This window comes from Morchella sextelata (genome assembly GCF_020137385.1).
Source record: "Morchella sextelata strain SCLS chromosome Unknown scls_4, whole genome shotgun sequence".
Taxonomy (NCBI): Eukaryota; Fungi; Ascomycota; class Pezizomycetes; order Pezizales; family Morchellaceae; genus Morchella; species Morchella sextelata.
In genome coordinates, this window is record NW_025408619.1 from 961,110 (window position 1) to 987,201 (window position 26,092).

Here is a 26,092-nt window from a genome sequence, read left to right on the forward strand (position 1 = left end):
CCTTATCTTTTTTTTCCTTTTTCTTTTTGAGCGTTTGCATCTTTTTCTTGCTGTATGGTTATGGCGGGGTAAAGGGAGACAAAGCAACTACCTCTCCTAGAGATAAATCTCTTAGCTGCAATTTTTCTTTCTTGGAATTTCATTCTGGAGTAACGAGTTGCAGGCATGATTTACGGAGTAAAGAGTCGATTTTGGTGTCACTTGGTTATGCCCTATGTATGACAACTAGCGATGGCCTTTTTGTTTATTTTACGTATTTAAATGATGTTTACGGGATATCACATTGGCTTCGTTTTGGCGCATATTAGGGCAGTTAAGGAATGGCGTAACGCGTATCTTGCTACTTGAGCATTAATCCTACCGAAGTCATAGTTGGGAACCAAGCGCTCAATAGTTGTCGTATTCAGAAGATCTTCAAGTTGGTTATCTATGGGGGGCACCAATCATCAGTCGCGGGGGTTTCGAGGGGATGTAGTATGCCGATAACAGATAAGAACCTAGCCTTAGTCAAGTCCAATTATTTCTCGGGATTAGTTGGACGAGCCGGATTCCGAACGCCGGCCGGAGATATTTCCGATTTTCTGGGGATAAGGGTTTATTTAATAAGCTCGGAGAATTGTTTTTCATTGTCCGGTTCTAATCTATATGTAGGGATCGCTCGCCCAGACATATTTGCGTACAGAATTTCAGAACTGGTAGCGGTTTGGTTTGCATGTGCCAATTTATCCAATTGTGCGGGGCGAGACGCCAATGGGGATTAAGTCACAATCACGATTCACCAGACACAAAACTCATCAAAAAAAGACTTCAATTGAACAATACATCTGATCAAATTCGATCAGAAGTAAAAAAAAGCTAACTAATTGACCATCTAGGCGGAGACCAAGCTGGCAGGGGCAACGGCATCACCGCACCTCCTGCATCCACCATTCTGGGCAATAGCAGCCTGGTGGGCAGCCATCTTCTTTTGGTCACCGAGAGGGTCGGCAGACTCGCCCTGCAGGGGCCAGCTGAGGAACTCGTTGGTGTAGTTGGGCTGGTAGTCAGCGGGGAGAACCTCGAGACGCTTTCCGTAGTTGGTGACCTTGGTCTATTCGATGGTTAGTATTTTGTTGTTTGCACGCAGGAGAGGTATTGGTACTAACCCAGTCACGCTTGACGTTCTGGAGGTCCTGGGAGAAGTAGGCGAATGAACGCTCGAAGATCTTGCGGTTGAGAGCGGTGCCCATGATGGGCTTCATGTCGACGTACTCGGCGTAGGCCTTCTCGGGTTCGGCGAGGACAAAGTCGGTGGCCTTCTTGCAAGCCCTCATGAAGGCCTTGACCTTCTCGGGGTTGGCGGCAATGAACTGCTCGTTGGCTGCATACAGACAGATTTGTTAACACGGTCGATATATTTGCAACTGGGGGGTTCAGCGGCAACAAACCAATGTAGAGGATGGAGCAGAAGCAGCAGCATCCAAGCTCGGCGAGCTCATCGATACGGAGCATCTGGACATCATCGGTGGGGCGTCCCTGGGAAGAGAGCCACTCCTCAAGCTCGACCATCTGGACGTTCTCAAGACCAATACCGGCATCAATGTCACCGTTGATGATGGCCTTGGAGACGTTCATTCCGCAGCGGATGGCGGTGTAGTCGTTAGGGGTCATTCCGTAGTGCTTGGTGAGCTCATCGATTTGGATCTGGAGACACCATTATTAGCAATTGAGGAGTCAATTGGTTTTGGTTATAGGATTAATATACCTTCCCAAACTCTCCGACGTATCCAATACGCTTTCCATAGAGGGACTTGAAGTCGGTGGTGATGCCACTGGACTTGAGGTAGACAACACCAGTGAAGGGCTCGTCAAGGAGGGATCCAATGGACATGATGGGGAATCCACGGGCCTTTCCGGCAAGGGTGTGGATCATGGCCTTGAAACCCATGTCGACCTTGTTGCTACCGATGATCTCGGTGACATCTATATTGATATTAATTTCCTGATAGATATGAGGATCAATTGGCTTTGTGAAAGGCTTACCTGATGGGTCGTTGGGCTCAAGGAGAGCAACTGAGACGCCCTCTTCCTTGAAGTACCCCAACTTCTGGGCAAGGAAGACCGGGGCATGGTAGGGGGTGGCATGCCAGTTAAGGAGGAAGGTGATCTTGTCAGTAGACATGGTTCTACACCAAGTCAGCAATCTCGACTTACACGAGCATGGGACTATTGGGGACGAAGAAGCATGTTCCTTTCGCTAGAATTATCTAGATCAAGTTCTTGTACGGTATAATCTCAGAACGGTCCCAACCATCTCGCATTGGTCACTCATAGAGCAGCCAATGCTTGAAGGAAGAGACCGAACACCCGCAATGCTCTTCTATAATAGCTACCTTGACCATATGATATATTCTTTTAAAAAGACCCATCGACTTCTCCGTCGACACCGTAAGAATCTCCGACGTACATTGGATTGATTGGTTATCTAACAAAGTTAGTAAGAATATTTCTACCTGCCATTGGATGTGGATGATGCAAAAGCTCGAACCTGTTGTAGTGTTTCAAAGTTATCCGAATAATTGGAATGTGAAAGAGTGGGAGAAGGTGGGAGAGGGAAGGAGGGGCAAGAGAACTTATATACCACCAGTATTACGTCCCCCCACCCCCCGCAACCTTACCAAAATTAGTAAAACCTACCGGGATACTCTTTTTTATTAGGCGTCATTTAATATCACTCGGCCAGTTAATAAGCACCCGGATAACGATGATAAGTACGTAATCACCTTACAAGAATTCCTGTCCTCAAAGGCACACAAGAGAGCTACTATGGCCTCCATTCTCCGAGGAAGAGTCCACGGAAACCGTGTCTTTTCATGGACGCATGATATGCATCCACAGATCTTTGTTCAGAGAGGAACGTGCCGTTGTAGAACACCTCTCAGAAACGTCCGTATTAACAGTTCCTCCGCCATGAGTTAAAGAGGTTTACAGGGGTTTCCTCTAGCCTATCAACAGTTTTAATCTGGCTGGGCAGAAAGCGGGGTACAAAACGACTGGCTTGATAATATAACGAGGTATTTTTGCCAGACAGGCCGGTCTTACCTCAAAGGTTCATGCTGATCTCTTCTACTTCCAAAGTCTTTGAATTTGATTACACGGGCTTCGAACGACTACCAAGGAATTGAGCGATCTAAGAGGGGGTGGTTTACAATATTACAATACTCAATTCGATAATCAATTCTCTGAGGTCATACAGCATTTGGTGTCACCCTGCACCTTGACTTCGCCCAGAGAAAACTTTTCAACCTGGAAGTTGTTAGGCCTAGGCCTATTCCTATTCCAAAATGCTGGGAAATGACCCTTGCTTTGCTGTGCCGGGTAACCGTTACAACCGGTCTTCGACCGCCAATAGTTTCGGCTTTTCCCATATGACTGCCTAACCCCACATTGATTTCGGGATCTCCTGCATCTAAACACATGGGCGCTCAACCTTGTTTCTCAAACGAAGCACGTTTTAAAGCCTAGCATGGCGATACAGCATCTATGCACTGCAGAACCTTACTGGCTGTTAATTACTTTACGGCACAGAAGCACAATGTCCAAGTGGCAGCCGGCTCCTGTATATGGAATCTAGATGCGCCTTCCGAGGAGAGGTACCCGCGGAAATAACTTTAATCTAAAAGCTCTATGGATACACAGATTTGATCCAGCGGTTTCACGACATCCGTTAAACGCTAATATCTGAAACTCGATGCCGTTGCTGCAAGTCGGGACAACGATAGGTATGCACGTGTTGACTTGTGAGAGCCTTAGGAAGTAATCTTCTTCCAACACCGGTGTCTTTGGGGTGCATCGAATTAGTGTCCGGTTGACTGGAAGGTATCAGGACTTCGGGGGAGGAGGATAAACAGGGAAAAGAATAGGAGACTTGAAATATTATCTCTTCTCGCTATCTCCGTCTTTGGCCATGGATTTTCTGATACTCAAAGAGAGCATGCTCTAGGACCTCATATATATCTGGCTATATGCAGTCCTGGAGTAACTAACCAAATAGACGCACATGCTCACTGGAGAGACTCCTAAATAGAAGATATTCTGTTCAACGGCGGCTTTAGGCTATGGTAACAGCAAGGAATATCCTCTGTTTAGAGCTCATGCACTATCAATATTGCGACATAATCTGTGGTGAACCGTTGCATTGGGAGGGACAAATCCAAAGACTTGCCAAGACTCGAGTGATAGTTTGTGATCGGTAAACAGACTTTCAAAGTATCTACCGCCTGAAATCTTGAGGTATTACTGCACAACGGCGCGGACCCCCTCTATTGAAAAGAAAGGTCTATAGCAGTATATGTTTTAAACTATGAGGGGGTGCTAGACACAGCTCAGCTCGCCAGCATAAGCTCAATAATTTCCCTAGGTCTCTATAAAGGCTGAGGGTATTATTTGATTGTTTGCTCGATTTATGTTCTGAACTGGCGGTAATCGGTGCCTACAACGTATTGCGCCTAAGGGAGCCCGACGATCGACATTAATATCGATTGGAACAGACCGCAGCCTTGGAACCATAAAACTATACCAAAACCTTAGGTTCTTTGAACTCTCAGCATAGAGGCCAGAGATATGACGAATCTGGGAGCTAAGATGTTTCTCTTTAAAATAAGTCGGATTAAAGACCTGATTGAAGTGCAGTATGAGATACAAGAACGTATATGGAACGGAGGTTCTTTATAAAACACAAAATCAAGACATTCTCGACAAGAGAATGTGTGTAAAATATCTGTTAGCGAAAGAAGATATGGATATTCTCAATCATCGATTATCACTCGGATGTCGAAAGTGTTGGATTCAACTTAGATTCCCAGGTGTAGAAATTTCTTGGTGCCATTTGGGACCGTGCCATGGATTACCGGTGATTATAGAGACCGTTGTTGGGGAAGGCTTCCAGTATTGTATTCCGGCTTTAGGTCCTTGAAGTCTTTCGTCCTGGTATCTCATAGGCCACCGTAGTCCTGCAACTGGTATAGGTCCTTTAATATAACAATTTGCTCAGTAACGAAACTCTGGCAACATCTTTACACTAAGACCTAACACCACGTTAGCTCCAATGCTCTACAACGACATACTCACCCCCAACGAATATCGATATTCACAACCAGCCTACTCATAGGAAACATCACAAGCTTCAAAACCCGGCCCAGAGCTCCAGAGCTCTTAAGTAGGGTAACCACACATACTTGACAGCTCTCAAACCCCCAACGTCGTCCACATTCAGAATAAACCAAATATCCAAATATGGCATCCACCGAAACCGCCACCGCCCCTCCACGGGGCACCCTTATAGCCATCGAAGGCCTCGACCGCGCCGGCAAATCCACCCAATGTGCCCTCCTCATCGAACGTCTGCAGCAATCCGGGCACAAAGTGCGCCTCCAGAAATTCCCAGGTACGTACTGCGCCTCACACTCCCATAACCCCAAACCCAAAGCTCTACCTGCTAACAAAGACAGACCGCACAACCACCATCGGCACCCTCATCAACTCCTACCTGACCTCGGCGACCGACATCGACGACCATACCATCCACCTCCTCTTCTCCGCCAACCGCTGGGAGCTCGCGCACTCCATCCGGTCCGACATCGCCGCGGGCGTGACCGTCGTGCTGGACCGCTACGTGTACTCGGGCGTCGTGTTCAGCGCCGCCAAGGGGCTCGACTACGAGTATTGTCGCGGGCCGGAGGTGGGGCTGCCGCGGCCGGATGTGGTCGTGTTTATGGACCTGGACGAGGGGGAGGCGGCGAAGCGCGGCGGTTTCGGGGAGGAGCGCTACGAGGTGCCGGAGGTGCAGAGGAGGGTCAGGGAGATGTTTGGCGTGATGAGGGGGGATGAGAGGGATGCGGGCGATTGGGGGGTTGTGGATGCGGGGGCGGAGGTTGGGGTGGTGGCGGAGAGGGTGTGGGGGGTGGTGGGGAGGGGGGTGGCGTTTGCGAGGGGATGTGGGTTGAGGAGTCTCCAGTAGGTGTGTGGTGGTTTGACTGTTTGGCTTTGTGTTTGCCGTGGGCGTGCATAGATGTGTTCCAGGTAGAATCAGTAGATTAGAAGCGTGGTTGGTGTCAATTGATAAGACGAGACACTCCCGGCCAAGTGAGACATGCGAATTGAAACATGTGAATCGTCACATTTCCACTCCCGAAGCCTCAATTCCAGATCCAGGAAGCCGTGAAGAAGAGTAACCGGGAAAGAGAAACAGCCCAAGACATTCTCATGTAATGCCAACAATCACCAGCATCAGCCAATTCCCCTCAATCACACCTCAGGGTTAGGGGTCCTGTTACCTCACCTCCATAGTCAGTAACCATCACGATACCTATCTCCAACTCTTATCACTAACCCCACCCCACTCCCCACCAAAACGCCCAAAACCAAAACCAAAAAAAGCAGAAACCAATGGCATCCCGCCTCCTCCGCCGTCTCCCCCCCCTCAGCAGCCCCCTCCGGCGCACCCCCACCCCGCTCGCCGCCCCCTTCACCCGCAGCCACACCACCAGCACCAGCACAAGCACCTCCGTCGACCCCACCGAGATCTCGCACTTTGACGGCCTCGCCTCAACATGGTGGGACCCGCACGGCTCCTCGCGCCTCCTCCACCTCATGAACCCGCTGCGCCTGCGCTTCATCCAGACGTGCCTGCTGCGGGGGTCGCCTGTTCCGCCGACGCCCACCGCGCGGGGCACCGAGTCTGTCGGCGCTGATCCGATCGCGGCTGTCCAAGGCCGTGATGCGGAGGGGCTCAGGTATCTGGATATTGGCTGTGGGGGTGGGATTCTGGCGGAGGCGCTGGCGAGGCTGAAGAGTACGAGGAGCGTGGTGGGCGTGGATGCGAGTAAGGGTGTGTTGGAGGTGGCGGAGGGGCATCGTAGGATGGATCCGCGGCTGGTGGAGGGGGGGAGGTTGAGGTATGAGAACTGTGTGGTGGAGGAGTTGGGGGGACGGTTGAAGGGGGAGGAGAAGGGGGGGTTCGATGTGGTGAGTTTTTCTTGAGTGAGAGGGAAAGGGGGGGGGGGGGATTGGGGCGAGTGAGAGGTTGTGGTGGGACGGGTGAGAGAGGGAGGGAAATGACTATCCCCACACCTTTTTCACCCGGCCACCAGTGAGCCAGTCAGCTGGCCGCCGTGCCAATGATCACTCTACCCCGTCAATGACCACCCCCCACCTTTCCCACGCCCCCCCCCCCAAAAAAAAAAAAAAAACCCACCAAATAACCTTATCCAACACCACTAACACCCCCCAGGTCACAATGATGGAAGTAATCGAACACGTCCCGCACCCGCACGCCTTCCTCTACACCGCCATGTCGCACGTGCGCCCCGGCGGCTGGCTATGTCTGTCTACAATCTCACGCTCCTGGATATCCTACCTGACGACCGTGTTCGTGGCCGAAGACGTCTTGGGGATTGTTCCGCGCGGTACGCACGATTGGAGCAAGTACCTGAACGCGGAGGAGCTCGAGGGGTTCTTCCGCGCCCAAAAGAACTGGGGGGGCGACGGAGGAATGGTCACGATGGGGTGTATGTATCTCCCCGGGCTCGGGTGGAAGGAGGTGAAGGGGGGCGAGAAGGTGGGGAATTATTTCTTTGGGGTGAGGAGGGATTTGGAGTAGCGGGGGGGAAGGGGGAAGGGGGAAGGGGGTACATAGTTGACTAGCTGGCTGGCTGGATGGCTGGATGGCGTCTTGTGCGTTTTTTATGCCTTGATGGAATTTCTAGTTTTCTTATCTTTCCTTTTTGTTTGTTCTTTATGTCTATAGCTAATAAATGCTTGTGATTCCTTTTTTTCTCTTTTTATTTATGCTTGCTCTTTAATTTTTGGGATTACACACTACAAGAAGGGAAGAAAGAAAGAGGAAGAAAGATCTATACAAGGAATATCAAAAAAAAGATACAATGTCCAGTAACACCCATGCTAGCCAGTCACTCAAAAGAAGTAAGAAATATCAGTAAAAAGAAAAAGAAAAAGCCCAATCCAATCCAATCCATTGCCTAACTACTCATCCTCCATGACCATCTCCTTAATCTCCTCCTTCACCTGCACCGGCGCCGCCGCCGCAGCGACCGCCATCGGGCCCGGGCCCTCAAACAGCAAATGCACCTCATCCACCACATCCCACAACACATCCTCCGCAATCATCTCCGCATAGCGCTCACACATCGGGCGACACCCCTCCTCCCTCAGCCCCTCGACCGGGCACCACCAGTCCGGCCCATAATTCGTATCGACCACCCCCCCGCGGAACACCGACACCGCCGGATAATACCCCAGCGACCCATCATCCAGCTCGCGCCCGCCAATCGCCGCCGACGGCCTCGACGCCGGCGGCAAAAACGCATACAGGTCCTCCCACGGCGTGCCCACGTACTCGCCATTGCGGTACACCTTGATCCAGCTGCCCGGCAGCGTTTTCGGCGGCGCCGACGGCTTCGTCCCCGGCGACGGGTTCATCAGCTCCTCCATGTCCTTCGTGGGCTGGTACTCAAACTGCTCGTACCACAGCTGGTTCTTGTAGCGGATCGGGATGCGGTCGCGGATGATGTCGGCGCTCCGCGCCACCGCATCGCTGCTCAGCCCCCGCTGCACCGACAGCGGCGGCACACAGATGCGCAGGCCTATCACGTCGCCCGTCACAAAGTCGGCGCCCAGGAAGTCCTTGGGCCGGCTCATGTGCACCTTCTGGCCGCTCGCGTCGCGCAGCCCGTACGAGTGGCCGTCGAAGCCGACGGGCGCGTCGAGGGGCGCTTCGCGCCGCGCCCACCCGACGCGCACGTGCCCGCCGCTGCCGGGGGGGCCCGGCGGCGCGGTGGGCGACGGGATGCCGCGCAGGATCTTGCACTCGTAGTACCAGTCGCCTTCGCGCACGCCGATGTTGGCGCGCGCCATGCGCCAGCCCTTGGAGGTTGTGATGGCGGTGCCCGGCGCGTTGACGAGCACTTGGGCGTTCATGTCTTCGTAGTTGATGCGCGGGGTGAAGGGCTCGTATTCGGATTGGCGGTAGGTGACGGTGGGGAGGAGGCGGGAGGCTTCGCAGGGGACGTAGCGGAAGCCGCGGCGGTTGAGGGCGCTGCCATCTCACCCAGTCAGTCAATTGGCACGATACTACCACTCCGGGCGGGGGGAAGAGAGACTCACTGATCATTAACCACATAAAACTCCTCCGGCAGATCCGCAATCTCCGTAACGGGCATCATCGGCGGCGCCCTATGTCCAAAATAGTCCTGCTCCTTCGGCGGCGGCAAGCGCCACCTATTCAGCGTGGGCCAGCTCGCCGCGTTCGCTGCTCCCGCGCCGCCGGGGGTGTTGTGGCCCGTCGTGTGCTTCCCCGAGACCGTTCCCGTCGCTGCTGCCGCATTGGTGGAGGTTGAGCTTCCAGCGGTGGTGTGGGCGGTGTTGGATGCGGCGGCGGAGGCCTCCTTCTTCTTCCAGGAGTCCTTCTTCTCGCGGGGCTGCTTGCTGCGCGAGGGGAGGAGGGCGTCGGCGTCGTCGGTGGGGGCGGAGGGGCGCTTTTGTGGGATTGTGGGGGTGGTGGAGGTGGTGGTGGTGGTGGGGGGGGGCGAGTCGGGGATGTCGAGCATGGGGATGTCCATGGTGTTTTTTGTATTGTGTTTGTGTGTTTGTGTGCTTGTGTCTTTGTGTCTTTGGTGGGAGATGTGTTTTGTGGTGGTGAGATTGTTTCGTGGTGGTGAGGTTTGTGGGATTGTGGGATTGAGAGTTGCGAATTGTTGACGAGAGCTCGGGGAATGCGAAAGCACGTGACGGGAGCGGAGATATCCGCGGTGGGCGGGTGCTGACATAAGCAGAAGTGGTGCGAGTGATCATTTCCATTGCGACAAACTGAAGAAACGAAGAGGCATTGAAACCCCAGTCAGCATTCTTCATCTTGGCCACTTGCAAAACGTTGAAGAATCTATTGCTGGCTGTGTGCACTCACTTCATTGACTCAGAATAATGGCAGTGATGGAAGAAAGGAATCCATGAAAAGGTTATCATTTCGATATTTCTGTGGTCATTCTGACGCTCCTTGGAATTAAAGGTCTAGATGGGTTTTCATTAGAGGGTATTTAGAGGGACTGGTCGGCTATCCAAGAGCTACACTAAATGGCATCTAGCTATTATCCGTATTGTCACCGCATCTATGTAGAACTATAGCATTGGTTTCTCAATATGTCTTGTTAATGTCGTAGACCACCCAGCAGTCTCTATGTAGACTGTTCAAACGCCCGCGCAGCCCAGCCACCTTCGATCACGAACCATCTCTCCCCACCTCCTCATAACAACGCACAAGCACAAGCACAAGCACAAGCACAAGCACAAGCACAAGCACAAGCACAAGCACAAGCACACCATATATAAAACGGGCCAAATTAGCTATCCCATTACCTGCGCTGCCGCACCGGATCTTCCGCCCCTCTAAAGCTACATAAGCTAGCTATAAGCTCGCTGAAAGTACAGATATAGTAAAGTAATAAAGATATAAAACGGTAGAAACCACCTCCCTCTCCCCTTCTCTCTCCCCTTCTCCCCTCTGCTCCTCGATCCGCTTCTCTGTTGAGGTAGAGATAAATAAAAAAAAGGTCCGTCAGTGCACACCATCATCACCCATCGCATCATCATAAAGCCAAACATCCCTCCAACAAGAAAAAGCCGCCGCCAAACACAAAACATAAAAAAAAAGAAAGCTATAAATAAATAAATAAAAATACTAAAAGGAAAAAAAAAAAAAAAAGAGTTACTCCGTTAATCCATCCCCCCTTAATCCCACCCCGCCTGTCCTTCCCTCCCGCGCGCCCCCGCCTCCTGCCAAAAAACGAAAACGGAAAATAAAAAAAACAGATGAATGAAAAAAGAAGACCCTTTTTTAGCACACGACAAAAGGAGATGTTTTCAGATAAAATACAAGAAGCGAATCGAAAATAGAAAGAAAAAAAAGAAGGCCACCCTCGATCGTTAATAATAGCTACTACAAGTAATAAAAAAATAAAAACAGTAATGATGATATGATACGAACTCCCCCTCCCAATGACCAGAAAAAAAAACGAAAAGGAAAAAGAGACTCAAACTGCGCGGATGAGTACGTGCGCGTGGTGTGGTATAAACTAATACTACTAGTATAGTAAAAAAAGATCCCCAGAACGAAAAAAGAAAACCCAGATAAAAAGGAAAAATAGTGATAACGATAGTCCGATAGAGTAGACAAAAGAAAGGGGGAGGCAGAATTCCACTTTTTGAATAGTGAGTGGAACCTGCACATTGTATGCTAGTGTTGATATAAAAAAGAAAAATCCAGGAAGGGATGAGGGAGTCAACAGACAATAAGAAAAAAAAATAAAAGAAAGTACCAGACCGCAAGAGTCCCGCTGAATATGATATAAAAAAAAATGTAAAAACTTTTACCCCCCCACCAGCGTATACCAGCAAAGCGGCCGTTCCATCGTCATACCTCATCATGATCGCCCACATACGTCTTCGACTTGACCTTCTTCTTAATCCCACCCACAAAGCCACTCATAAACTTACTCTTCGACCTCCCCCCCTGCCCCTGCCCCCCTCCTGCCCCCTGCCCCCACTCCTCCCCCGCCGCCAGCCCCACAACCCGATGCGCCTTCGCCGACAGCGGAAACATCGTCAGCACCTGCCCGCCGCCGCCCGTCCCCGCCACCTTCTCCGCCACCTCCTCCCACCTCGCCGACAGCGAACTCGACGGCCTCTCCGCATTCTCCGCCTTCTCCACACACACGCGGATGCGCTCATTGACCTCCAAGCACAGCTCATGGAACCGCGCCAGATCCCCCTCGATGTGGTGCTCGGGGCACTTTGCGTGGTGCACCGGCCACCACTTGAGCCACATTGCGACGAGGGCGGCGAACGCGCGCGGCTGGTCGATCAGGAACGGCAGCGAGGGGAAGCCCTCCTTGGACGGCTGCGACAGCCGCGACAGGATCGTGATGGGCGTGGCGTACGATGGCGGCACGGTCTCCTGCGCGTACAGCTGCGTGGGCGGGATGGACGTGAGGTGGTCGACAAAGTCGCGGAGGCCCGTGGTGTGCGCGTGCAGGAACTCGTTCATGGGCTCCATCCACGGCTCCTTGACGCCGAAGGGGGTCATGTTGGCGAGGCCTTGGAGCGACTTGGCGACGAGGGTGAGGGTGCGCTGGGCTCGCACGCCGGGGTGGTCTATCAATCACATTATTAGTATCTATCCCAATGAGTTTCGACACAGTTGGGTATATACACACCTTTGAGCAGCCCAAACAGCTTCGGATTCAGTATCGCGGGACAAAAGAACCGCAGGAACAGAAACCCACACACACTGCTATAGCTCACACTCTTCAGCAGATCGCCATACCGGTCCTCCACACACGCCCTGATATGCTTCAGCACCCTCCTCAGCTCGATCGGGCACCTCTCATGGCTCTTATAGATGCTACTCCAAATGCCATTCACAATGCCCATCAGCACCTTCCAATTCTTCGGCAGGTTCTCGCCGGGCTCCATGCGCACGGGGTCCACCTCGCAGTACGTGTCCTCGTCCGCAATCTTCCACAGATGCTCGCCGAGCGTCTCCTCCAGATACTCGCGGCCCAGCCTCTTCATATGTGAGTCCAGCGCCTTCGTCAGCAGCGAGTTGCCGCGGAAGAGGATGTTTGCGTCCATCAGCGCCGACTTTGAGACTTCCCGCCGTGGGTGCGGCGCGTCCTGGTCCGAGGTGCACGACTCGTCCGAGTTGCGGTGGCGCCCGAGCCCGGGCCGCATGGGGATTGTTTCCTTGTGGAGGCCGTCGATCTCGCCCTCGGCGAGGGACATGAGCCACTCGCTGGCCTTGCCGTTGACCTGGTAGATCTTGAGCAGCGTGTCGGCCAGGCGGCGCAGGTCGGGCGAGATGACCTGCGCCATCTCCATCGTGATGCCGCTGGTGAAGTTGTGCAGAAGCTGCAGACAGAATGGGGGGATTAGCACATCAACACCAAAAAGAAGGGGGGGGGATACGCACATCTGAGATATCCTTATACTCATGCGCCATGAGCACAATCAACTGCTCCATGCCAATCTTCAAAAACATCTCGCCCACCTTCTCCTCCACGCCCTTATTCGACGACATCAGCGGCCACCACCCCTCCGTATCCGTCTCAAACCTCAGCGGCCACCACCCCTCCGTATCCGCCTCGAACCTCAGCTCATCCGATATATCCAGCCTCCCAATGACCGCATCCTTACTGCCCGGCACACTTACTCCTCCCAGCCCACCTCCAAATCCCCCTCCAGACCCCGTCGCCGTGCCCGACCCCTTCGTCTTCCACCGCGGATGCCGCTGCTTCAGCACGACCCCCACATCCGACATCCTCGCCGGCAGGTCGGGGAACTCATAGTCCTCGCGCCAGAAGGGGTTGTGCGTCTTTGTGCGCACCATCGTCTTGGCGCGCACCTCGCCGTCGAGGATGACCTCGGCGTAGCAGTCCAGGTTCTCCTTCAGGCTGTCGAGCCCGCCGCCGGGCATCATGATCTTGGCCTCGACGACGCGCAGGAACAGGCTTCGCTGCACGCGGTACGAGTCCACCAGGCCGTCGCCCACGTCCTGGCCCTCGGTGATGCCCGCCAGGCCGCGCGAGCTGGTCGACGGCGAGGTCGGGTTCATGCATGCGGGCCCATACAGCTCCGGCATTGTGAAGGCCCTCAGCAAGACAAACCACACCTCAAACAATATCCGACTGTCGATGCTCAGATACACCGGCCTGGCCAGCGACCCGCTCGTCGACAGCTGCGAGTACTGCGGATACACGGCGATGCAGAACTCCTTATCCAGAATACTCGGGTCCAGCTGCTGCACGGCGCACCTCGACAGCTGCTGCAGCATGATGACCGCCAGCAGCGTCGTGTCCGCCTCCGCATACATGCGAAACTCGCCATTCTCCTGCAGCGTGCACGATATCTGCTGCCACGTGACGCCCGCCGAGCGCTCCCGCCCGCCGCCGCTCCTCCCCGACGACGACGACGAGCCCTTCCCCGAGCCCCCGCCACTGCCGCCGCCGCCGCCGCTGCTACTGCCACTGCCGCCCGACGCCCCCGACGCATGATGATGGTGCAGCCCGCCGCTCAGCCCGCCCTTGCGCCACAGCAGCATCTTGCCGACCTTGATGATTGCCGCGTCCTTGGAGAGCGTGGCGTCCGAGTTGCGCCGCCGGTCGACCTTGCGCTCCTGCGTCAGCACCAGCGTCTGCGGCTTCACCATCTTGTTCTGCGGGCCCGCGGGCGGGATGGGCTGCCAGCACAGCAGCGCCGCCAGCCAGCGCGTGAACTGCGTTGCGTCCAGCGGCCGCAGCTTGATGGGCACGATGGACGTGTGTGCGGAGACCTCGATGATGCCGGCGCTGTCGGCGGACCCGGTGTCGTCGGGCGGGTGCGTGGGCTTGACCTGGCAGCCGCGCAGGTCGGCGATGATGACGGTTGGGGGCGCGGCGGTGGCGGACGCGATGTTCTCGTCGCGGTGGTGGATGAGGTTGCCCGTGTCCTCGTTGATGAGGCAGTAGCCCTTGACCCACACCATGTTGTCGCCCACGCGGTACTCGACGTAGCCCTCCATGCGCCCGCGCAGCTCCTTCATCAGCCGGAACACCGTGCCCGTGTCGGGCGGCGGGGGCAGCGCCGGCGCAATGGGCGAGCTGGCCGTCGGCGACTCGCTCAGCCGCGCGCTGAGCGTGCTCACCGACGCCTGGTTCCGCAGGAACCTCTGCTTGCCCGACCTGACCAGCACCTTCCCCCCCGACCCTCCGGACCCTCCAGACCCTCCAGACCCGGACCCAGACACGCACGACCCTGACCCCATCGCCTGCGTCGACGGAAAGCCCACCGACGTCGCGCCGCCCTCCTGCACAAACGCCTGGCCGTACCGCGAGCTATGGTAGTGTATGGGCGACTGTATCATGACCTCCATCGTGCTCGGCCTCTCCGTCGTCGGCGACGTGCCCCTCCTGCGCGCGCCCTCGCCGTCCCGCGCACGCACGCTCAGGTCCGCAAACGGCGGGAACCCCGGCCGCGACAGCAGCCTGCTCTGCCCCTTCGCCCCTCCTCCTCCTCCTCCTCCTCCCCCCATGCCCATGCCCATGCCCAGCAGCCCCCCCGGCGACACTGGGTCCGTCGGCGACTCCGGCCCGTGCCCGTGCCCGTGCCCGTGGTGCCCGCCCAGCAGCCCCATCATGTCGAAGCGGCTCGTGTGCGCGGGTGTCCGTGGCGGCGTGGTCGGCGAGTGCTGCGCCACCAGCGAGTCGTCTGTGTCGTTTCCGTCGTCGTCGTCGCCGTTGGCGGCCGCGCAGTCGGGCGACACGGCGCGGATGGTCATCATGTCCCTGTTGTGGCGGTGGTAGTGGTGGTGGCTGTGGTAGCTGCCCGAGAGGGACGACGAGTCCGAGGGCAGCGAGTTTGAGAGCGGCGGGCTGTTGCGCGCGTAGCCGGGGATCACGGCGGAGGTGTTGATGGGGAAGTAGCGGTCCGAGGTGGTGGTGGTGGTGGTGGTGGTGTTGATCGATGCAGCGGCGGCGGCGGACATCCTGCTGGTTGGGTGGTAGGGGTGGATGGGGCTTCGGTTGGTCATTGACCGTGGAATTGTGGTTTGTGCTTGAGGCGCTGCTGCTGTTTGGGCCCGTTCCTTATAGTGGGAATTGGGAATTGATAAGATGAGAGCGTGAAGATTGAAAGAAAAAGAGATTGAGAGAGAGAGCGAGAGAGCGAGAGAGTGAGAGAGTGAGAAAGTATGCGTGTGTGTGTGAAAGAGAGTGGACGAATGACGCTGCTCGGGCCCAGTCTGTCTCTCTTGTCTTATCTTGTGTAGAAGAAGACTCTCGACTCTCGATATCTCGCTCGATATTGCTTAAAATTATTATTACGGGGACACAACTCAACTCAGCAACAGGAGGCAGCAGCAGCAGCAGCAGCACTAAGTAGGTAATAGTAAGTAAGTAAGTAGTAGTAAGTAATATCGCCCAAGAAAAGCACACACACCCACCAATTCCCTGCAGAGAACCCAAAGAAAACGAAACGAAAAGGAAAAGAAAAAAAAAAAGAAAAAAAAAGAGAACGAAAAGAGAAAAGAAGATCGGCCTCTTCGGCGAAACAAGCCAAGCGGAGCGGGCGAGCGGGAATGCGGCGCGCGCGCTGGGCCCTAGGAACGTATGTAGGTCTGCAGCAGCTAGCTAGCTAACCGGCCGGGGGTGCGGGTATGATGTAGTAGTAGTAGTAGTAGTAGTAGTAGTAGTAGTAGTAGTAGTAGTAGTAGTAGTAGTAGTAGTAGTAGTATAGTAGTAGGTATGTAGTTTTCCGGTTGTGAATTTAAATTATTTCTCCGTCTGTAAGTACGTTCTTCGCGCGGGCTGGTTGGGGGGTGCGAGGCGAAAGGGACTCTTTTTTTGCTCTCTCTTTCTTTCTTTCTTCAAAAAGGTTAAAAAGTTATTTGTTTTGTATATTTTTTTTTTGTTTAGATTTGTGTTTTTTTTAAGATTTAATTCTTCTTTCCCCCGAGGCTGCGCCCCTCACTTTCCCATCCAGGCCACAAAGGTTCCAGTAATCTCCTCGATCTTTGGCTTTGGCGTCGTTTCCGTTCCCATGTGTTGGTGGGCTGTGGATTGTGTGGTGTGGTGGGTTGTGGATTCGGTGGTGGTGGTAGACAACGGGGATTTTTTCCCACCCTTTGGTCTCTTCTCTTGTTCTTCTTCTTCAGTCACTCGGTGCTGTCTGGCTGGCTGGCTGAATGCTAGTACAGGCCGGCGGTACGGTGGTAGTAGTAGAGGCTGGTAGGTTGGTAGGTAAGAAAGCAGCAGCAACAAACAGCCAGTAATGGTAGTAAGTTCAACTAACAAATAAAAAACACCCAAGAACAACACCCAATGGCGATCGGTGATGCTGTGCCAAACGCAGTCTCTACCGGAGTCCTCAGAACGAATAAGCCCTTTGTTGGCGGTTCGGCCCTTTTTTTCCCTTTTGGCGTCGTTGCGAAGTGAGGATGAGATGAGGTGAGAGAGGTGGTCAAAAAAAAAAAAAGGGTTCGGACCTCTGATCGATGTCGTGTTTTTTTTTCCCTCTTTTCCCTATGATGTGATGCTAGGTGGTAGCAGGCAGGTGGGTAGGGTAGGTACAGTAAGTGAGTGGAGTGGGTGGGTGGGTATGTAGGTACTCTATCTAGGTAAGTAGGCAGGTACCGACTACACTACTTTCTCTCTTTCTGATCACTCACACACACTTCTCGATTCTCTCTCTTCGCTCTTCCGGTGTGTGGGGGGGTGGGTGTGGGAGGGATGGGGATGGAGATGGGCAGGGTAAGGCCGCGGTAGGCTGGCTGGCAGGCTGGCTGACTGACTGACTGAGAGACCCTGGGCTGTCTAGTCTGGTTGTCTAGTCTGTCCGTCTGGCTGGCTGGCTGGCTTAATGCTGGGAGGGGGGAGGGGGGGAGGGAAAGGGTGGGCGGGTGATATTCGGACCTGCGTCTGTCTGATGCGAGTCAGGCGGGTTTATGTCAGCACGCAAACCCGACGTAAAGGATAAAAAAGATGTATGCTGCCTGCTGTATGTAGGTACAAATTTATGCAGGTATCAAAAAGGAAAAAAGGGAAAGAAAAAAAAAAAAATGAAATAAAAAAATAAAAATAATTGCGGCACAAAGAAAAAAAAGCGGACTGTGTGTGCTCACGCCTAAAGGAATATGTATCTTTTTTTCTAAAATGTTTCTTTCAAAGAGGAAGAAAAAAATACTTTTGTTTTTTTGCGCAAAGTGGAGCACCGGGATATGTAGGTATGTAGTAGTAGTAGAAGTAGTAGTAGTAGGTCAATGTATGATGTGCGCAGGGCAGGAATTCGAAGAGCGAGTTCCCATAGAAGTATGTACAGTTGGAAGGTAAGGTTTATAGTAGTAGTAGTAGTATGTAATAGTAGTAATTGTAGTAGTTGCAGTAGTAGTAGAGTAGTAATAATAATAGTAGTAGTAGTAAACGTAGCGGTAACGTTCAGTGGTTGGTGAAAATCCAGCCTTTGGGGATTCCAAGGGGGAGTGGGGAACAGACAGAGTCCAGCCTAGATAGCAAGAGGGTCCAGACTGGTTCGTGTTTTACCCGCGTCCAGGGGAGGAGTGTGGAGGTGTCAGGTCCGTCAGTAAGTCAGTCAGTCAGTAGTCAGTATGTATGTGTAGGCAGGTGTCCAATTCAAGCACCACAACTGCACTGCAGGCCCAGAGAGAGAGAGAGAGAGAGGCTCGGATTATTATTATATTATTGTGTTCCTGCCCGGGGGGTGGTCCACCACCGCTATCTAGGGAATAGTGTGGTTCTGTCGGAGATTGAAAGTGGAAAAGATTCACGGCGATCCTGAAAAGGGACTGGAGTGTCGGGGCGTTTGTGGGAAGGGGAGCTGGGAGGGAGGATAAGAAAGAAGAAGAAGGAGGAAGGCAGTTGGAGGGAATTCAAGGCTAGGGCAGGGAGTGAGAGTGAGGTTCGTGGCCGGGCGAAGCGGGGAGAATGAGGGGACCGTGTTCTCGTCTGTCTGTCGCCGTGGACGGAAAGAGTTTGGGTCGGGCAGGTAGAAGAGAGAGTGAGTGAGTGAGAGAATCTCAGTGAGAATGGGATGTATGTACCAGAATGATAATAAATTCAATGTGAGCAATATAACGAACGGTGCTGCATGAGATGGAGCCTGGGGTACAAGTGATTATGTGCGTCTGCTACTCTACTCGTGATTGTTTACATATGTACCTGTATGTAGGTTATTGTACATAGGCTACATCACACGTAGGAATGTTGGGGTATGTGAGTGAGAAAAGTCTATCATGTAGAGTTATGATTATGATTATGATATCGATCCCTTTCACTATTTCTCGCTTCCTTCCTGGACGTGGATGGAGGAGTGGAGGTGGAGGTGGGTCCCGTCAGAAGTCGTACCTTCCCTGGCCCACACCCTCTATTCCACATACGATACTCTATTAGTCCCTCCCTGGATATCGGGTGGGGGGATTTGGGGGGAATGAGGGATGAGGAGGGATGGGGGACCCGTGCTGGCGGATTCCACCACATCACATCACATCACATCACATCACATAGGGCAACTCTAGAATATCTGTATCTGTAAAAAGGCAAACAGATGGATGGATGGATCGATAGATGTGCCTGGCCCGGGTGTGAATATATTCTTTTGTTTTTGTTTCCCCTCAGCGGCTGAAAAGTGCCGATGTGACAGATGTCGACTCTGGACCTCACCTCAGAGGCCGTTCGAGGTTCTGTGTGTGAGTGTAGCATCGATTCCATCCTGTAGCATCGATCAGTCATATCAGCTTTAGCGAGCGAGAAAAGTAGGCAATCAATCAAATCATCAATCAAGCAAAGCGAAGCAAAGCAAGCAAGCGATGAGCAGCGGTATGCAGGTACCGCTAGCTCATAGTAGGTGCTCTACTACCCACATCTAGAGTAGGCAACTAATAATACGCAATTTATATCTGGACCTACAGGGCAGGACAGAACGACCATCAGTTCTAGAGTTTTACAAAAGAGGGGGGCGGAGAGAATCCGAGAGATGTCGGAGGGCAGTTTTAGGAAGGAAGAAAGGCTGCTCGTTCATGTCTTACCCGGGTAAAGCCTTAAACATACTCTACCTAGAGTACAGCTCTCGAGATATGATCTTCCTCCCCCTTCCACTCCGTGATAAACCGACCAGAGTTAAGTCCTAGGGTTTCAGGAGTGGAAGCCGGCGGCCGGCGGCGGAGGTGGTTGTGGTTGTGGGATTTAATACCAACTTGCCCCTTCCTTCCCTTTTCAAATGTCTGAGTATTCTAATTATTTACTTACTAAGGGAGCAGCACTCACTCCTTTGTTCTCCCCCACCACTACCACAACCAACCAACCACCCCTCAACTGGCAACCAACCACAAACCCACAATGACCATCCTTCTAGAAGATCTAACGGTCGAGATTATTTCTCCGAACTGATTTTCCATGCAAAAAAACGCCATGTTATGTATGTAGGCCTAGCTGGCCGACCAACGCCAACATCACGCGTCCCTTTTTTCTTGTTTTCATTACCGCTCATCTAGGCGCTGGCACTCCGCGGGCGGTGGACCTCGAACGCACATGCCTGTCTTGTCTGTCTGTCTGCCCTGCCTGAGATGAGATGACTTGCAGCTAGGTATGCTGCCGTAGAGCAACTGGCTGGCGGAGGACCGAGTACTCTTGACCGCACCGGCTCTCTCTCTCGAACTGATATCATGAACAAATAGCCTTTATCTATTTAAGCAATCTGCCAGCTACCTACATACATGTAGTCAGTGCACTCGGAAAGTGCGTGCTCGCTCGCTGCTCACTCGCCAAAGCTAATTGCGGTTTGTAAGAAAGTGATCGAGGATCATCGGTGTCTAGACAAACAACATTAGAGAACATCAATTCTTCCCTTTCATGACTTGTCTCCGAGCCATGTAGGTCTTCTCCGTGCACATATGCTCATATGCACATATGCATGGAAAGGGAAAACAGAACAGAAATGAAAAATAATAACTTTAATCACAACTAATAATCCCAGCACCTCCACTTTTCCAATTGCCCTTCTTCTCTAAGCCACAATATATATAAACACACAGCACTCTATTCCAAAGTTACCCACCTGTTGGTACCTCTCTAGCAGCTAGCTACATATCTAATTACCTGGCTATAGTTAGAGTATCTTACTCTATGAAGGACGCAGGATGTCTACATCTATTCTCCTCCACCCTACCCTACCCTACTCTACTCTACTTCTCCATATTACGTACCCGTCCCTCTACATTACATCTGCCATGTCCTGCACCTCACCTCCTCCCCCCGGAACCCCAAGCCGCAAATGGCAAAGACCCCACAAAACCCTCATTTTCCTTTTTCTCCCCTTGCCATATCTTACCGAGGGGCCTCAGCTCTGTCTAAATACACATCTCTATCTCTCCATACATACACATCTCTGCTGTGCTTCTCTCTGAGACACTGGGGTTGAAAAGTAAAAAAGTGAGGTATAGAAGATATCAGTATTAACAAGCCCCAGCTAGGGTCCAGGCGTCATAGCGGCCGGGGCCATCTACTCTAGACCCTCTCCCTAGCGGCGAAACATCAATCACCGAGCCTGAGCTGCTTTCTTACTTTCTTAATTCTTTCAGATCTTCGATCCCTTTTCTTTTCTTCTTTTTCTTTACCTGATCAATTGCAACCCCACGTCGTATCAATGTAGTGTAGCTAGCTAGTTAGCTAGTAGCTACCGGTCCAATAGCTAGACGCTGCTGAATCCCGGCCCTTCTTCCGTATCACCGGTTTTACATAAGCCCACCCTCGGCCGGTCAGGTGGAAAGCTCACTTTCTCACTGTTTCTCACTCACTCCGGCGATAACGGCCGGAAAGCTGGCTAGCTAGCTAGGTAATTGCTCTACCCCGAGCTGAATGATACCTCATCTACAGCACCGTATGCAGCACCCCGCTGTCTTCTATTACTTTTGCTTTTTCTGGAGATGAATAGGTATGTATGTGTGCTCTACATACGCCTCTTCACGTATAACGCCCCCCCATGCACCCACCGCGTCGCGGTGTTTCAGGATGTGGTTCGTGTAGCGTGTGTCAGATACAGTACTCTGCACCCGTATCTCCATATCAAAATTTCAGAACCACCGAATACCGAAAAAAAAACCCCATACATATACAACGCACATATACATAAGCAAACAGATCTAGCCAGGACCGCAAATCCAGGGGTGCCAACGTTAACCGGGGGGGGTGGGGAGAAGACCGAGGTCAACAAGCTAGCTAGCCAGATTCCGGCCCCTTGACTCACTATTACAATCTCCAACCCAATAATTCAATATATTACTCCACATGTTTGCGGGGAACCAAGGGGGTGTTCATCCATATTAACTTTTTTTATTTTTTTGCAATATGCTCTTCGTTATCATTCCGGAGTAAGGTGCCTAGGGTAGGGTTCTAGGGTTCTATTAGCTTTCCCAAACCCACGGGATCGGTCCGACGTTGTCGAGATTTGCCGGTTCATCAGTAATCACTCGCAGCACATACACATACACATACACACACACGCTCAGTCAGAGATATAAGCCCTAGCAGAGCAGGTTGGTACATGTAGGTACATGTAGGTACATGCACATAGCTCGAGGTATAAAGTACATAGCTCGAGGTATAATGTACATGAGCAGTAGGACGGGCCGGACGGGCGAATGCTGTAACACCTCCCTCACCGTGCTCCCCGGATTCTCCGACCTCCGACCTGACCTCGTATCTTTCCTTCTCTTTGACTCCCTTAATTCTCTTCTCTTGACGGTGTCCTACGTTCCTCTACCTCTCTCTTTAATTCTCTCGTCGGGCAGGACCTACCGTCTTTGAATGTCTCCCCAATCTATTTGAGGAGTGCCGTGTTATGCTGGAAACGTTGCATTGCAATCCAATTGCCCTCCGGCTAAAAAGTACATAACCATCCTGAGACCCTCTCTCCCTTCCCTACCACCACGTTCTTTCCCTCCCTCCCTCCCGGTCCCCATCACCGGTGCAGTGCAGTACACTACAGCACAGCACAGTAATACCGACGGACGCAAAACACACAAACACCAATGATGCAACGGCTGGAGAGGGAAGTGTATGCCAATTATGGGTATGGCGGAGGGTGGGGAATATTCTTTTTGTGATCACCTTATTGAAATTACTAAACTACCGCAACGCACCAGCTAGAGTAGGGAGTAGGTGAGGGATGGAGGGAGGGCACGAGTGTGTCCACGACAACGACAACGACAACGACAACGACGACAACGACGACAATGATGACAAAACCTTCCTTTCCCCCCCAGACCCATGGCCAGCCAGACCATGTATGTATATCGTATACATACATTTACATAATCTCCTTCCCATTTCCCTCTCTTAATTCCTCCCCTCGCCGGTTTTACGAAAAAGGGAGATGGAAAGAGAAAGCAAACCAAACCAAAGTAAAAAGAAGCCTTCCCCACAAATGTCGTCCGGCAATGGCTTGCCGGGTACACAAAATCCACCCAACGATCCAGTGATTATGATTGCCAAACCAACTAGCTAGCTAGCTACATATGTAGTCAATCACACCCGGTTTGCGAATACTGGGGGCGAGATTAGGTATTCGATATGATGCAACCCTCCTTCCAATTTGGGGGGGGGGGGGGGGGTGGTGAGCTTTCGGTTGTTTATACTTAATCTCGCCCGTTACTCCAACTTCCAGCTTGCAGGTGAGGAAAGAAGGGAAGATGTGACTCGGAAGAAAAGAAAATGGAAGAAAGGAAGAAAAAGGAACACGAAAGAAGGGAAACACCGGGTCTGCCTCAAATAAGCCAGATGAAAATAAATAGATAATAAAATTGACGAAAACTCCTCATAAAAATACCCATCCCAACTACAGCTCATAAAAAACAAAACAAAACAAAACATTTCCCTCCCCCTCTCTCTCTATCGCAGGCTGGGATTGCTTCTAGCACCTCCGTACCCCGACAGGTCCCCGCTACCTGTTTTCCTCAGTGCCTGCCTCATAGTCTCGATTGTCAACTCGCCCCTTTCCATGCCGAGCGAGTCTCCCATACTAGTTCTTGGCGGAGACCCTGCCCCTGCTGGTCCCATCGATTTCCCACTCAAGGTCCTCTGTACGTTTCCACTTCCACGTGGAGGGCTAGACCCAAGCCGGATGGGCGAAGGCGAGCGCCGTAGCGTCTCGTTTATCGTCGAAAGCGCAACATCCCGATCTGCGGGTATTACATTTGGCGAACCGCCTGGGGAAAGGTTTCTCAGCGACCCTGAAGACGCCATTACTCCTTCGTGCTCGGCCTGCTCTGCCTGAACAACGTCCGCAAACGAAATGAACGACAACCTGCGCTTATCAGCTGCTGCCGCGGCCCCAATACCCACACCGTGCGATGAGAGCTCATCTCCAGAATTCCCCGAGGATTCGTCGATTGCATTGTCGCTTCCGTACCCGGGCACGTGACCCCCGTAGACCGGACTTGAAGAGGTGCCCCTGTGAGGGACGGACACGGCTGGCTGATGCATGCTATGCATGACGATCTCGACTTCGTCTACCCCACATTTCTCGTCTGTGATGGCTATAGAGCTAGCCTCCAAGACAGCGGGAATCCGATTCTCGGTTTGTATGTGTGCGGGAATAGCCGAAGATGTTGGGGGCGGTAAGTTTGTGCTGCTGAGCTGCTCTTGGACGTTGCGCTCAAAGATTTGGGAGCTGCTGGTGGACAGGCGAGGCGAGGCAAACTCAGACGTGCCCGGACGAGGAACCGGGGGTGGTGAGGAGCTCGATCCTACGGATTGAATTGGGGATTGTGTTGGTGGGGAAGGAAAGCTCGAGAAAACGTTAGGGGCTGTTGTTGCGATAGGCGAAAAAGCGGTTAACTGGGGTAGCTGTGGAGCTTTAGCGCTGATTGGGATTGTTGTATTTGGGGTGTCGTCGATATCGGACATTGGTTCAAGCTCAGGAGATGCTGCTTCTGTTGTTGGTGGTGAGTCTGGATTCGGCTTTGCTTTATCCTGGTTCTTCTTCTTCTTTCCCAACCCAAAGAAAGATCGTTTTCCGCTGCCGTGATTTGATGGCTCCTCCATTTCTCTCACGTTTTTTTTTATATATATTTTCTTTTCTTTTAGTTATCAACGGATGTTGGAATGTTCAGTGCAGCTATCTTTGTGGGTTGACGTTCAGTGTCAGCAAAGATAGGAGAAAGAAAGAAAAAGGGTGAGGTTAATATTTAAACAAAAGAAGCCCTGCCACCTCTCGATCCAGGTATGTTGGGGGAAATTACGATTTTCACACACGGGTCTCTCTCTCACTCTCTCACTCTCTGTGCATGTATCTTCCTCGGAAAAAAGGATATTTGTAAATCTCACTCCAAATTCCAGGAGGTTTGTTGATATCACAAGGGGTGATCAAGAAACCACGAGGTTGGGGGAAGCTGTGAGTATGGTATGTAGGTATGTACGCAAAAAGAGATCTTTTTTTTTTGTGTGTAAGGGGGGGGGGGGGGAGGAGGGACGCTGTAGATGGTAGCACCGCGGAGGGAGTAAGCTTCAGTTATTAAATGAGTATCTGCGTTGTCTTTTGTGCCTGTCCCTATCCGCACGTGGTCAGTCAGGTGAGGTCCTTCAAAGAGCTTCACTACGGGGGCAAGGCCAGAGATGAACCGCTGTCACGCTCCAGATTAAGACTTTGTATCCTAGTGGGAAATGAGGGTGCGCGCACAGGATACGAAAACGAAATGCTCACGAGGGGAAAGACGATAATGAAGAACCACGAGACATAGGGAGCCTACCTGAGTACGATTTTAGAAGATGATGTGGGTGTAGAGTTATCGATGGTGAATCCGGTGGTGGGGTTATCGGTAGGAATGCGGGGCGTGAGTTGTTTTTAATCGTGATGGAATAGGAATATTTAGTATGGATGGTACTGAAGATGGTAGAAGATCATGAAGATAGGGAAAGATATGGAGAAAGGTTCTTCCTTATGTATGCTCCTATCCAAAGTGCCCTACTCTACAGTTCCTAATAATATCTCCATACATAATATTACCGTATTCTTATTTTTCTCTGCTCTTCTGCTGCGTTGCCCAGTACTGTGCCCACTTCCGCATTGCCCATGGGCCATATGAGGCCTTTCTTTACTCGTACAGACCACTACGATGACACCGACGGTGACCAAGGCACAGCAGCACTCTACCTCTAAAGGGGTGTGACAACGAGAATGACGCAGGGGACGACTCCTAACACCTACTTCTGCCTCACTCCTACACCAGCTACCTCCTGCTCCTACTCCTGCTCCTACTACTCCTCATATTCCTTCCACCCCTCCTCCTCCTCCTCCTCTCAATCAGGCGAAAGCATCATCGACAGGGGTGGGCCATGATGGGATGGAGCGATAAGTCTCCCGATTCCCGACCGTCGGACGTGCAGCAAGATAGAGCCTCTTACATCATCGGTGGACCCTGGAAGGGAGGGATAACAAACAAGCTTCAAAACTTTAAAAAACAGCTTGCATTAGTTATCTAGAGTAGAGAAGAGTACCT

General features: G+C 52.3%; 6 protein-coding genes across 6 annotated transcripts; 2 read left to right on the plus strand and 4 right to left on the minus strand.

Moving 5' to 3' along the window:
* Window positions 1–871: 871 nt before the first annotated feature.
* On the minus strand, window positions 872–2,161 carry H6S33_010172 (uncharacterized protein; the record flags this gene model as incomplete). Its single annotated transcript, XM_044841528.1, has 5 exons — window positions 872–1,090; window positions 1,146–1,360; window positions 1,428–1,683; window positions 1,745–1,962; window positions 2,023–2,161. The coding sequence occupies 5 exons, from the start codon at window positions 2,159–2,161 to the stop codon at window positions 872–874; spliced, it is 1,047 nt and encodes a 348-aa protein (XP_044697315.1).
* Window positions 2,162–5,274: 3,113 nt separating this feature from the next.
* Window positions 5,275–5,998, plus strand: H6S33_010173 (uncharacterized protein; the record flags this gene model as incomplete). The annotated part of the gene is made up of 2 exons (XM_044841529.1): window positions 5,275–5,425; window positions 5,490–5,998. 2 exons carry the CDS (start codon window positions 5,275–5,277, stop codon window positions 5,996–5,998), a joined length of 660 nt encoding a protein of 219 aa, XP_044697316.1.
* A 428-nt stretch (window positions 5,999–6,426) lies between these two features.
* Window positions 6,427–7,639, plus strand: H6S33_010174 (uncharacterized protein; the record flags this gene model as incomplete). The annotated part of the gene is made up of 4 exons (XM_044841530.1): window positions 6,427–6,716; window positions 6,774–6,846; window positions 6,979–7,005; window positions 7,271–7,639. 4 exons carry the CDS (start codon window positions 6,427–6,429, stop codon window positions 7,637–7,639), a joined length of 759 nt encoding a protein of 252 aa, XP_044697317.1.
* Window positions 7,640–8,022: 383 nt separating this feature from the next.
* Window positions 8,023–9,617, minus strand: H6S33_010175 (uncharacterized protein; the record flags this gene model as incomplete). Its single annotated transcript, XM_044841531.1, has 2 exons — window positions 8,023–9,094; window positions 9,163–9,617. 2 exons carry the CDS (start codon window positions 9,615–9,617, stop codon window positions 8,023–8,025), a joined length of 1,527 nt encoding a protein of 508 aa, XP_044697318.1.
* Window positions 9,618–11,464: 1,847 nt separating this feature from the next.
* Window positions 11,465–15,571, minus strand: H6S33_010176 (uncharacterized protein; the record flags this gene model as incomplete). Its single annotated transcript, XM_044841532.1, has 4 exons — window positions 11,465–12,204; window positions 12,267–12,960; window positions 13,022–13,637; window positions 13,716–15,571. The coding sequence occupies 4 exons, from the start codon at window positions 15,569–15,571 to the stop codon at window positions 11,465–11,467; spliced, it is 3,906 nt and encodes a 1,301-aa protein (XP_044697319.1).
* Window positions 15,572–23,483: 7,912 nt separating this feature from the next.
* Window positions 23,484–24,638, minus strand: H6S33_010177 (uncharacterized protein; the record flags this gene model as incomplete). The annotated part of the gene is made up of 1 exon (XM_044841533.1): window positions 23,484–24,638. The coding sequence occupies one exon, from the start codon at window positions 24,636–24,638 to the stop codon at window positions 23,484–23,486; it is 1,155 nt and encodes a 384-aa protein (XP_044697320.1).
* Between the last annotated feature and the right edge of the window lie 1,454 nt (window positions 24,639–26,092).